Source organism: Podarcis raffonei, chromosome 13 (assembly GCF_027172205.1).
Source record: "Podarcis raffonei isolate rPodRaf1 chromosome 13, rPodRaf1.pri, whole genome shotgun sequence".
In the NCBI taxonomy this organism is placed as follows: domain Eukaryota; kingdom Metazoa; phylum Chordata; class Lepidosauria; order Squamata; family Lacertidae; genus Podarcis; species Podarcis raffonei.
In genome coordinates this window covers 22,481,164-22,494,643 of record NC_070614.1, presented here as the reverse complement: position 1 = coordinate 22,494,643, position 13,480 = coordinate 22,481,164, and the positions used below count along the sequence as shown (strand labels likewise).

Here is a 13,480-nt window from a genome sequence, read left to right as displayed (position 1 = left end):
GGATTAAAGAGCAGAAGCTCTGTGTGACTTGACACCTTTTAAACAACCTGACATATTCACAGTCAAGGGAGTAACAGTGATTTAAAAAAAGGATTTTCCACCCATCGCTTCCTTCAGTATACACTTATGGGTGACAGGGGAGATCATAGTTCACATTAAAAAGAGTGTGTGGGTATGATGTAAGCAACAGAGACTGTTTTCGCAGACAGTGGGACAGCCTGAGAATTTGGAAAGGGGAAATGATGGGCAATTGCAAGTTCGGAAAGGAGTTCACGTATTTTAGAAGAGCACCCAACTCGCCATCACACAACCTGCCATAGGCAAGGTAGCATTTAGGATGGGAGGGAGAAGAGTTAAAAACACCTGGCGTTTATATGATTATAACCAGATTAATTTTAGAATGGCACAGCTATTGGGCAGCGATAGATTATTCGAGGGGTAGAATCACATGATCCCAGCTCCAGCTCCCACCCTACCCTGCCCTGTAACCTTTCTGTCTTTTTACAGAACGATGTATAGAAAATTACATGGGAGGAATAAATTGTCCTGGGGTTTGTTTCTGGATGGCTGCTTCTTGTCTGAGGGTAGAGATGGAGGGGGGTTGTGTTAGGGGAAGCTTTTCGAAGTGGGGATATGAGGTGGGGAAATAGCCTTAAGCCTGAATTTGACCGGTGCATGACCGTTGCCTTCTGGCTGACCTCAGATTCTATTCCCAGGCCTTTTCCGATTCTATAGTCTCCTGTCCCCGTGGGGGTTATTAATGGAAGCAAAAATACCCCCCTCCCAGCCAACGACTACGTCTTTCGTCATTGCAATGCAGCTTGTTAAGAATGGCAAGATGCTGGGGGGGAGGGGATGATATGTGGGTTTAAGTGCTACTTGCGAAAATGGTCTTAGTTGAAATCAAGGTTCATCACAGCGAAATCTGACTGTTCTTACGCCCCCCCCCATCTTCCAGATCTAACGCCATACTTCTCCCTTCCTTGCACTCCCTCAGAAAGACCACTAGATGTCACCAGCCTCCTCCTTTCACTAAAGGGTCTGCGGAAATAAAATGACGCTTAAAGCAACAGAGAGAATTAGCAACGCTGGAATTTATTTATTTATTTATTTATTTGGTTGCTTGTCATTCACAATGAAAAGGAAATCCTGGTGTATTAAAATCATCATCCAACTATAGAATGTATATAAGCTACGCTAAGTTGGGGGGGGGGAGAGATGCTCTATAGTGACTGAATAGTGGGGTTTTTTGTAACATTATTCTAGAAACAAATAGTTGAGGAAAGGACTACCAAAGAAGCAAAAGCATAACAGTGCTTTGGCTGACTGATCTGATCCCAAAGAATATTGCTGGACCTGCAGAGGATTGCACACATATTGCTGCACTCACTGAGAACGAATGTCCAAGATAGAATTTTTGGGATGCAGAGGAATCCCGGAGGAAATAGGCATGCAGTTCTGTGTAGTCTTGCAGTCTGTCTCCCATGAAATAACATTTGGAGAAAATATAGATTATGTTTGCTGCATCAGGATGCTTATGGAAGCTGATGACTGCATTCTTAAAGTGTTAGGTGGGTCAAGGTAAAGATCCTAGGACTTAAAAAATGAGTGGCGTTTGGAGCCATAGAGTCTCAATCAATGGCCATTCAGTGTGCTCTTAACTGAATCATAGGAAGCGAAGAGAGCTGAAGATCAAGGCCATTTGCTTGCCAAAAAGCAACATTTCCCATACTTTAGTCCCTATTCCTGCCACAAGTCACCCAACAAAACCCAGGACACATTATTATTATTACCAGTAGTAGTAGTAGTAGTAGTAGTAGTAGTAGTAGTAGTATACAACTGTTCATCCATAGATCACAGGGTGGTTCACATCATGCCACAATTAAAGCAAATGGACAATTAGCCTGCCACACCAAAAAGCATCTGCGATCAGAAAGCTCTGGATGGCTCAAGCGAACGAGCCTAGTACACAACATAGACAGTTCAAAATACAGCCTCTAAAATCATCGGCTAATCTGAGCTGGGGATAAAAAATTCCTCCCTGATTGCTAATATGATAATCACACAATTCTGAGCATGGGCAAAACTCCTAACAGAAATCTATTCCACACATTACATGGCGCAAACCAAACTATGTGACTAAGTGTACACTTGGCAAGGAACTACAGACTATTCTGGCTCTCTGAAGAGCACACTTTCATCTTGTATATGTTTCCAAACATTTGTCTGCTTCACACATAACATTTTTAGTTGTATTAAAAAAGCCCAACAGGTGTGTATACATGCTTGGAACATGTCAGCTGGTGTCCCCTTCCCTTCCCCTGCCACATCTCTGGTCTAAAGTATCCTCTGTTTAAAAATGTTGTTGGGGTTTGACTGTACTCATTTGCATGGAATATTTAGTTAGTCTCTTATTTGTGAGGCTCCTCAGATGACTTCAGGCAAGCCATTGTTGTCTGGCTCACAACTTTCATATGGATAATGCTGGTGATGGTTGGGTAGATGGGTTCTCCGTCTCATTCAGAATCCTTGGCTCTGATATTTAAATCACACCAAAGCACTTTTCGCACACATAAACATGGTTCTATGGAAACGAACACATAAAAGTAACATATCTAGCAGTTCTTCCATAGGAGTGTGGGAGTTTTGTAGAATGCAAGCCCTCTGGGGGCAGAGACAACGTCACACTGGTGCTCTGTACAGCACCATTTAGCTGGTGCTAAATGTTAAGAGGAAGTTGTTTTTTAAAAAATGAGGGACATCTGGCAACACTAGTGCCAAGCCGGACCGCTAACACTAGTAAGGTTTGCTACAAGCCTTGAGTGTCGTTTAAAAGCACCTGAGGCTGCAAGGCGGCTAAGGTTGCTGAGCGTAACCACTGACTGCTCTGTTAATGGTGCTAGTGAGGAGCTCCAGAACAGCTTTATCAGTTGTGCCAGAGGTGCGTTTTTAGCTCAAATTCTCCAGCTTTGCTGTGTTCAAAAAGATTGCCTAGGTTTTAATGCCGGAGCCACAGCAGTAAAAAAGATGAACCACTTAAAAAGGGGGGGGGGCTTGAAGCTTACAAAGCACATGACATCCTGTCACAGACCTCATGGCGCCAGTCAAACACCTGCAGGCTACACCTATCCTGCGGCTGGCAATGTAAGCCAGGGATCCTGGAGGCTGTGCCAGGCAGTAGTGCCAGAAGTTGAAAGATCAAGGCTGGAATTTTTGAGACATGCTGGTTATGCACAAATGAGATACCCACCTTTCATCTCACACAGATAAGAGGGGTGAGTTAGCAGATGTTAGAAGATTTAATAGACAATGTTTTTATCTAGTGTAGACAGGGAAAGCAAGCACAATGGTAGGCTTACCTATGTCTGGCCAGGGGTATTGTTAGGAGGTAGCCCATGTGGACCCTGCGTCTTTCATGCCAAGCCCACCCCCACCCCCTTTTAAAAAACCTTAGTTTTTAAAACTTTGCTTAGCTGGAGTCTTAATATGGTCAGAGCCTTTGCTTACAGGGTGGGTGGGTATGATGCAAAATGCAGGGCAGGTGAGACCTCAGCTACATATCTATCTTCTTAATTTGCCCAGGGGCACTCTATGCATTTATGCTCTGAACCCTTTAATAACCTAGCAATGCCTGTGGGGGGGGGGGACAACAGTATAAAACAGGTGTGAAATTTGGTCACGGGTGCTGAATTCAGCATCCTGGAAATTCCTGTTTTCATTTATTTATTTTTAATGATTCAGGTTTCTAGCAAAGACCCACTTGAAAGTATGTGGAAATTCTGCCCCTTCCTTTAAATGTAAAATATAAATAAATAAAAAACACTTTGCTTATGGAGCAGCTTTCCCTCTGAAAGTCAGCCTATAATCTGCAACTGTAAATTAGTGCATGCAATTTTTATACAAATTTGTGCTGTGGGTCTGTACTTTAAGTCTTTTAGTGATCCACCAATGTACCAGGACAAAGGCTTTCCCCAGTCCAACAATGCCAGAAACTGAAGCTGGGCCTCTAGAGGTCAAAATGTGTGCTCCAATACATGTTCATGGCCATTTGTCCTTGGAGTTCCCTCCCTACAGTCACCGGTGGAGGAAGAGGCGTGCGGCGGGAGCGCACCGGCCCCGGCAGCACGATCCCGGCGGGGTGCCATTGCACCTGCCCCCCCGCCTGCGCTGGGCGCCACACCTCTATGGGTGGCACACCACGCCCCCGGGACGCGCGCCAGCCCCGCCCCTGCCTGCTCTCCGCCCCCCAGTGGCGGAGCATGAAGCTCCGCCACTGCCTACAGTATGTAATTTTTCCTTGTTACACCTTTTTAAAGGCCAAAACCTCCTAAAATCTAACTAAAGAACTGAAATATAACAAGTATTAAAACGCAGCTTAGTTGGTTAGAGCGTGGTGCTAATAACACCAAGGTTGCGGGTGTGATCCCAATACGGGACAGCTGCAGATTGCAGGGGGTTGGAATAGATGACTCTCAGGGTCCCTAGTCTTCCAATGCTACAGTTCTATGATTCTAGCCTGATGGGTCTCTAACAGCCAGCCCAAATGGAAAGGTCATATATTTATCTATACTGCTTTTGGGAATGTGCTCATTCCCTAGTGGAAGGAGTTTCAAAGTATTGTGAAAAGAATGATCATTTTTAGCAGGACATTATAAGGCTCCTTGGTTATTGCCAGACCAAAAGTGAAAGAGAAATCAAACGGGTTTCTATCCAACCTGATGTTCTGATGGTAGTTAGATTTTAGTACAGTAGTACCTCTGGTTGAGAACGGGATCCGTTCCAGAGGCCTGTTCGCAACATGAAAAGAGCGCAACCCGCAGCGACGCGTCTGCGCATGCACAGGTTGCGATTCACCATTTCTGCACATGCGAGTGACGTCATTTTGCACATCTGCGCATGCGCGGGCGACGAAACCTGGAAGCAACCCTTTCCGGTACTTCTGGGTCGCCGCGGGACATAACCTCAAAGAACGTAACATGAAGCGGACGTAACCAGAGGTACCACTGTACAATCCAACTTAACACAGCAACAGGACATAGGAGTAGAAGACAGCCTCACATCTTAAGTTTGTCAGCCCCAAACTGTTTTAAGATACCACTCTCTACTCCAGTTCATTACAACTAACCCAGGTGAGTGGAACTACATTTACTTGCTATGATTTCCAGTGTTCTCTTTCTCTCCTCAACCCCTCATATTTACCGTATTTTTCGCACCATAGGACGCTCCGTCCCATAGGACGCACCTAGTTTTTTTGGGGGGGAAATAAAGGGGAAAAAATTTCCCTTTATTTCCCCCCCAAAAGCAGGTCAGGGAAACCGAACCAGGTCGAGGAACAGCGGGATGGTGGCGCTGCGCCTCCCTGCTGTCCCCCGAGCTTGTGGGGCTGACTGATGTCTGCCTGGCGTGCGGGGCGCTCTGCTTCAGCGGGCCCCACCCACCAGGCAGCAGGCTGCTATCCGCAGCGTGGGGAGCCCTGCGGGGAACTCCTGCAAGGCTCCCTACGCTGCGGATGTGTTCCCGAAGCGCCGGGCGCTCTGCTTTCAGGGCGCCCGACACTCCGGGAAGCAGGCTGCTATCCGCAGCCTAGACAGCCCTGCGGGACCTCCCGCAGGGCTGCCTAGGCTGTGGATGTGTTCCCGAAGCGCCGGGCACTCTGCTTTCAGGGCGCCCGACGCTCCGGGAAGCAGGCTACTATCCGCAGCCTAGACACGGCTAGCGGAGCGCTGCACTAATCCCGAAGCTTGGGGCGTGCGGAGCTCAGCGCGCCCCAAGCTTCTGGGTGCCGGCAAGGTCTCCACTAGCTGTGGGAGAGCCGCGCGGCTCTCCCACGGCTAGCAGAGCGCTGCGCTAATCCCAAAGCTTGGGGCGTGCGGAGCTCAGCGCGCCCCAAGCTTCTGGGTGCCAGCAAGGTCTCCACTACCTGTGGAAGAGCCGCGCGGCTCTCCCACGGCTAGCAGAGCGCTGCGCTAATCCCGAAGCTTGGGGCGTGTGGAGCTCAGCGCGCCCCAAGCTTCTGGGTGCCGGCAAGGTCTCCGCTAGCTGTGGGAGAGATGGCTAGCGGAGACCTTGCCGGCACCCAGAAGCTTGGGGCGGCTGAGCTCCACACGCCCCAAGCTTCAGGATTAATGCAGCACTCCGCTAGCCATGGGAGAGCTGGGTCTCCCACGGATAGCGGATAGCTTCCTGAAGCCTGGATAGCTTCCTGAAGCTTCAGCGAAAGCCTGCATTCGCTCCATAGGACGCACACACATTTTCCCTTGCTTTTTAGGAGGGAAAAAGTGCGTCCTATGGTGCGAAAAATACGGTATATTTGTTGCATAGTTTAATGCAAGGACTCAGGTATGTCACATTCATGTTTTTATATGAACTCAGAAAACATATTACATGTGCATCTAAAAATGCAAAGGATGCTGTTGCGCTGAGCAACCCCACCCAAACATCTGACTTCCATAAAGGATTAAGCCTCAGCACTTGTAATTTCACAAAACAATGGATTGTCTCAGTGTGAAGACTATTCAGCTTTCAAGTACAGGTTCTTGTATTTCACTCTGCTGAACAGTTTAATACTGCCATGCTGGTAGAAGCTCTGGGGCAGTTTGAATGCTCCCCCCCGCCCCCCACTTTTCTCTTACATGACTCTGAGGGCTAGTTCACATAATTCTTTTCCCTAGGTTGAAATCAACATGAATGGATTTACAGTTGTTGAACTAGTCTTGTGAATAGCCCAATATGGATGTCTCTGAGCCATGAATCAACACATCCTGATTCATACCACTCTCTTGAGTTATCAAGATTTAAATGCTGGAACTGCAGAAGCTCACTTTTCATTCCCACAACTTGGATTCCAACACAATATTTAGAAACTATTTCTGGCTCTAGTGAAGACAAAAACTTGAGACTGAAAAACCACCAAAGTCTAGGGCACATTTACAAGTAATGCTTAAATTCCCATATTTGTAGATCAAAGGAAAACTTCAGGGACCAGAACATACCCTGGAATTAGTAAATATTTTGCTTTCTCACTTTCCTTAATAATATTGGCAAAATGACACATTCCAAACAGAGATGAAACAAAATAAAATTTGACAAACTTTCAGAATTTGAATATTTGAATCAAATCAAATGTTCTCAAAAACTGACTTTGAGGATATTAAAAAAAACCCTCTAAATAATCTGTTGATTTATTATTCTGATGATCTATTTCAAATAAAAAATGTGAGGTAACTCTTTGCTAAATTCAATTTATACCATCTTTTACACCATTTTATTCTCACAAAAATCCTTCATTTGGCATACTGATTTTAGTCCAGTTAGCAGACTTTAAATCACAATTTTATAGCCAAAATAAAAACTTGAGAATTCCCCTATAAAAAAAATAAAAAAATAAAAATCAGACTTGCACTATAGACTTTTAATGCTGCTTCACACATTGTTTTTAGGTCACACCCAGAAGTGGCTTGTCATGCGGGGTAAAAACTATCTGGCAGGTGAACAGCTCTTGCTTACTGGGAGGGAGACAAGGAGGGGTGAGATAGAAGGGAGGTCAGTGTGGTGCAAACACACCAGTGAAGTAAATCTGGCACTCCTGTCAGTGAGTTTGCACCAAGCTGACCACCCCAGTACTTTACCCTCCCCCTCCTGGTAAATAACACACCTGCACAGAAGCTAGTGTTGCAGTTCCATTCCACCCGGTTAGCTGCTTCTGGTCGCACCTAAAGTGCTTTTAAACATTTGAAAATGTAAATTTATAAATGTGATGAAGACCAAACTACACATTACATGTAAAGTTAGGCCAGAGGCCCCTTTTCAATAGGAAAAGTCAATTGGGGTATGTTTTGGAATGGAGAAACAGAGGGCATGAAAAGGGTTTAACTCCTCCAATTGCCCACTCCCGATGTGGCTTTCATGTGTTAGAAGTGGCCATTGGGCTACTAGTGTTAGTGTATGCTGTTGTGTATACTGTTTGGCTCTGAGACTCACTGTGACGTGTTCACTTGGTGGCAAATCTGGATTTTTGGTTGTGTTATGTGTGATGCAGCCCACTGGGTGTCACTGGTGAAAAGAGCTCATTATGCAAACAGAATAATAAAAAAAAATCCTACAGATTCTGAGCCTTTACAGGATTTCAGGATGTTTACTGTTGTTTGCACTTGACAACACTGAATGCTGTACTGCATTTCAGTGCTACTTGAGACCTTGGTTGCATTCCTGAGTGGAACTATCTAAAATGCTGAAGAGGAAAAAACCCAGCTTCCATTAAAATTAATTTTAAAGTAAATGTATGGGGTTCATGCTGTTGGTTCCTCTTGCCCCAGTAGCAAGATCAGATAGATTTTGCCTACTTACTGTTGAATCTCAGCCAACTAACCCCCCAGCCCCAAAATCACATCTCCCCACGGCTGATGCGCGAAAATGTCAGACAGGACCTTAGCAGCAGACGGCATGCATTCCAAACAACACCAGATGGATTTTTATATTAGCTACTATTTCATGTTCAAGGCACAGCGACCGCAATGCTTTAAAAGGAAAAAAAAAGAAAAAAGCCAGCCAGCCTCTGCACTGCTGCCACGCTTGCTTCGGCGAGATTAATTCTGCAAAATTAATTGGGACAAGATTGAAAAGGAAATTAAAATGCAGCTGAGTGAACAGGCTTTTCAAACACCTTTCCCCCCTCTCTCACTCCCCCTTCCTTGCTCTCTAACTATCCCCACCCCCACACCACCAAGCTTTATTAAGCCTCGGTTTCTCGGATGGCCATAGGTGAGTTCTGTTGTCATGCAAAATAATTTATGAAAGGAAGACACTCAGGACCAATTGGTTACACGTGAAGAAGTTGTGCTGGAGCTCCAAACCGGAGCCACTGAAGGGAGTTAAAACCAGGTCATAGTCTCATGTCAAAGGGAGGGAGGGAAATAAGTCAGACACTATTGAACTGCATGCATGTTCTTTCACATATAGATGTTTGATATAACTTAATTTTTGGCGGTATTAATGTGGAAGGCCTTTAAAAAACAAATACTTTAGGATTCGGGAATGGTATATTCTAGAAAATGTAACATTCTGGCATACATATGGTTAATAAAAATGGATATAGAATTGCCAAGAACTGCTGTGGTGACATTACTAAATTATTTTGAAGGGGTAGTCCCAGGTAGACTCAAATAAGTGATTACAAAAATTAATTACTGCACAAATAGGGATGGGCAGATTATTCTATTTACTGTCTGTGTCAATATCCCATGTGGTCATTCATAAGCCTCTTCTGTCCAATTTCTACATTAATCTGTGAATCTCTGAAATAAAAAACCTGTGCAGAGTTTGTATTTAAATATGTATTTTATCACAAAATGTGTATTTAAATATGCATTTGATTTATATTTTATGCTAAAATATGTATATTGGCATGTTTGTTGAGAACTGTATTGCAAAATTTGGTGAGAAATCCAAAGAACAACTATGCTCCAAATCATGCCTTAGTCCAAGAGTTGTGAATTAGATTAGTCTGCTTAAAAATGTGGACCGAACAAAATTCTCCTCCACCTCTATTCAAGCTAAATACTGGCAATGGAATGAACATCTATGAACTGAATGGATGGCTGAAAAGTGGAAAACCCTTATATGTTCATAATGTCTAGTTGGATGGAACCAAGAGGTAGCAATAGTCTTGAAAATTAAGAAACTGAATTATCATCATTATTTGACACATAATGTCCTAAGTATGTAAATGTATATAACATTAATGTTAGTAAAAACCCTCTTAATTAGGATGGCCATGTGTTCTACTGTACAAAGGTCAGCCATCTATTTGAAGGGCTGTCTAGTCTAAGTCTGTTTCCTCATCCCTTTTCTATTTCAAACTGAACAAGTCAACTCTCTTCTAGGTTGGCATGGCATTAGCTAGGAAATGGTGTTGGTTGTGTTGGCTGGTTCTGTTCTGAAAATAATACATAGACCTATCATAATGTGTGTCCCCAAATACAATTTGCAACACATTTATTTGGTAGTGAAAATCGTTTTAAATTGCATATGTGTATTAGGGATGGTTCACAGATGTAGGGAAACTAGCAATGGGGAACCTCTGGCCTGCGGGCTTAATTACACCCCAAGATAACATCTGATATGGAGCAGTTAAAGACACAACTGCAAAGGAACAACTGGATACTTAAAATGCACGTCCAATGACTTCTTGGCAAGTGGGGTTTGATGATAGTGCCAATCAGCAAACTAGCACGGACAATAAGCCCCTCCGAAGGTGTCACCTGATGACCTACCCACCCACAAAGTGGCTGGTGGAGGAGGCCAGGATATGATTCACCAGTTGGATCCAATCCCCCACCATTTATGTAAAGATTTTATTTCTCACTGCTTGATGAAAATGAATGTCTGAACTGATTTGAATGGAAAAGCCTGTGTGAGAATATTTAATAATTTTGTTTATTTATTTTTCAGACTTACGTCCAACTCTTTGTCCCAAGACCTCAGGGTAGGTTATAACAAGATGCAAGGTGATGTGAATATTCTATCTGTGGTACGTTTTCTATGCTGGCCCATCAGACCCAGCATCTCCACTCAACACCCTCAGAAAACTGGGAGCTATGGAAAACAGTGATGGACTCTGGGGTCTCAAATTCCAGTGGCACCCTGGGCAACACCAAAATTCAGCACCCTGCTATCCGCTATCCTTACACTGCTTTTCAAATCATAGTTGTGGCATCCCCAAGGCTCCATGCCCGGTGCGACCGAACCAGTCACGCTCCAAAGTGCTTTGCAGTTCAAAGTGCATGTCTTTTCTGTAATGCTAGAGTTCCCTGCTACATTATCATGCCAGCATCTACCTTTAAAACATGTCAGAAAAGATTTGGTTGATTTGGTACAAAGAAACATGTCTGAAGTTGCCATAAAACTAAAATGTAATGTGTGCATTACTTCCAGGAAATTATCCTGCACAAACTTTATTGTAAGAAAAGGGAAATGTGCAAGGGCATTACCATGCTGTTGTCCATGTCCTGTTAATTGCAATGCACACAAGAGCTTCTCAAAGGAATAAGTCCTGTGGCCTAGAATCAAAGAATCGTACAGTTGGAAGGGATTCTTCAGAAAGCCAAGTTCTGGTGCCTTACTCTCCTGTACCACCAGTACTCTGTATCTAATGTAAGACTGAGGATGCCATTTATCCTGTAGCACCAGCATGTCTGAGCATCTGATCAGCTAATCCCTACTGACCAATCTAATGCCACCAGAACCTATAAACCTAGCTACAGTCCAAGCAACTCATCTCTAGTATGAAAAGACTGCTTAAGCTCCTGCTCCCTTTCCCTGATTGCTCCCTTAAATCCTGATTCTTGCCTGGTTTTGATTACACCCATGTCTCTGGATCACTTGGCCTAACACTGGACCACTGCTTATGCCAATTTATTCAACTGCACATTTATAAATCAGCCGATGTATCCACTTGCACATTTGTGGCAAAGAAAGTACTTCACATCCCCACACTCTCCCCGCCTTCCTTCCTTTGCTCCCCTCACCCCTACATCACACCTGACCAAGCAACTCAATTACCCTTGCAATTCTTGAGTGATTACACACATGCTCAAGCTATTTTCTAGACAAACTTTGCTGTGAGGCAAGTAAACATAAAAGGATGGAAGAATTTCCAAAAGCAGCTCTCTGGGCTAGGGAGGGAGATGGCGTTGGGAGGTCGGGGTGAAGAGAAAGAAGGCGGAATGATTACTTAGATCCGTGGTTTTCACATTTTTCCAGCTTCAGGGGACCTTTCCAGATTGACTTGTCTGTCAAGAAAACCCTTTGTGTCTGCAACAGAACCTCTGTAAATTGTTGAGGGTTTGTGTTGGGTGGGGGGAATTTAGCACACTGAAAGAGGATGGTCATGCACATCAGCAAATTCGCTACTTGTCTACGTGAACTGAGAATGCACCCTTGAAGACAAGCTTCTTCCTCAGCATCCCTGTTACACCTACCAATCACACCATTAATGAATTTACTGATCTGTAATCCTCATGGTAGATAAAAGAATCTCACCACACACTCCCCAACACTATACAACTTCAGTTCAGTAATGTTTATTTAAAAAGGTAAAGGTAAAGGACCCCTGACTGTTAAGTCCAGTCGATACGACTCTGTGGTTGTGGCGCTCATCTCGCTTTACTGGCCGAGGGAGCCGACGTTTGTCCGCAGACAGTTTTTCCGGGTCATGTGGCGAGCATGACTAAGCCGCTTCTGGCGAAACCAGAGCAGCATTTAGTGACTTACAAATAAAAAGTTGTCATGAACCTGGAGTCCAACAGCAATCCATACACAGAGCTGGAGGCTGCAGGTGCATCACCTAAAGAGCCAGACCAGGTTCAGGGCTCTAAGCCTGCTGCTGAACAGAGGACCATTGGGCCTGGGGCTGACAGAGAAGAGCCTAGAGAACAACCACCCATAGATCCAGGCAGAGCTTGCAGGGCCAGAGCCAGAGGGGCCCAATGCCTCCCACAGTACCCAACTGATCCAATGGTGCAGGAAGCACAACAGGCAGGAAGCTAGGAGCATATGAGGATGGCCACAGGATTGACCCTTTAGGGACCCTAGTTCTCCACAAGGGAGTAGAGCCTGGGAGAGGCAGGTTAGGGAAAGAAGTTCAGTTTGCTTTTAGGCTCTGTATGTGTGGGTTGCTTACTCAAAGCTATTGGTGCATCTGCAACTCTTGAATTGCCTTGCCCAATTTGATCTGGGACATGACCAGACCTGGTAACACCAGCAAGGCTTTCTGCCACAGCAAAGATGTGTGCGTTCCTGTAGCCTTTCAGAGGCTGTGCACTTTCCCCCTCCTGCACTGGCATGCACATCTACTCAGAAATTAAACTAATAGCAGCACAGCATCTCTTACACTGCAAGATAACTTCCGCCTTAGCAAATCTAATAAAGGGGATGGTGGAATTATGTGCAAGCAGGGTATCACGCTTCTGGTATGAAGAAAGTACTGAAGAAGTATCACAGAGACACTAAAATGAGGTTAGATCACAGTTTGACTGATCATGTGGAGAAAGCGAGTCTGAACCTCTCTCCCCACAGCTTTGAGATGCACCCTTTATGTTAGAGAAGTTGCTTTCTTTTCCTTGGAGGGATAGAACTCATTGGCTGGAGGATGTGGAGGTAAAGCCGTCTCTACGCATACCTTGCTGAGGATGTATATCAAATCTCCTCGCTGGAATGACAGCTCATCTGGATGGCCACCAGCACAATCCCACAGACCTTGATAGTAATTCACATACTTTCTTCTGAGTCCTTGTAGAGAGAGAGAAGAGAGTGTTAAGAATAGATTATAGCATTCAGATCAATAGCTGCAAGGCACTCTCCTTTGGCAGTATTTTACGGGGAACTTAGATTTTGGTAATTTATCCCAAAAATGCTGCACCTGGGCCTTAAGTTCACTGATGTTCACCTCTAGTGGCAGTGGTTGGAGGGCGCTTGTGAGTCC

The 13,480-nt window shown here is 44.7% G+C and overlaps 1 protein-coding gene across 9 annotated transcripts in view; it reads right to left on the bottom strand.

The window, feature by feature from the left end:
- Window positions 1-13,480, bottom strand: part of SKAP1 (src kinase associated phosphoprotein 1) — a 333,813-nt gene that overhangs the window by 58,859 nt on the left and 261,474 nt on the right. For 8 of the 9 annotated variants that reach the window (XM_053362275.1, XM_053362276.1, XM_053362274.1 and 5 more), the window contains one exon: window positions 13,178-13,287. In XM_053362275.1, coding sequence (XP_053218250.1) covers window positions 13,178-13,287 — 110 coding nt within the window. Of the gene's footprint in view, window positions 1-8,569; window positions 8,592-13,177; window positions 13,288-13,480 lie in introns of those variants that run through there. The other variant, XM_053362277.1, reaches the window with a different exon arrangement.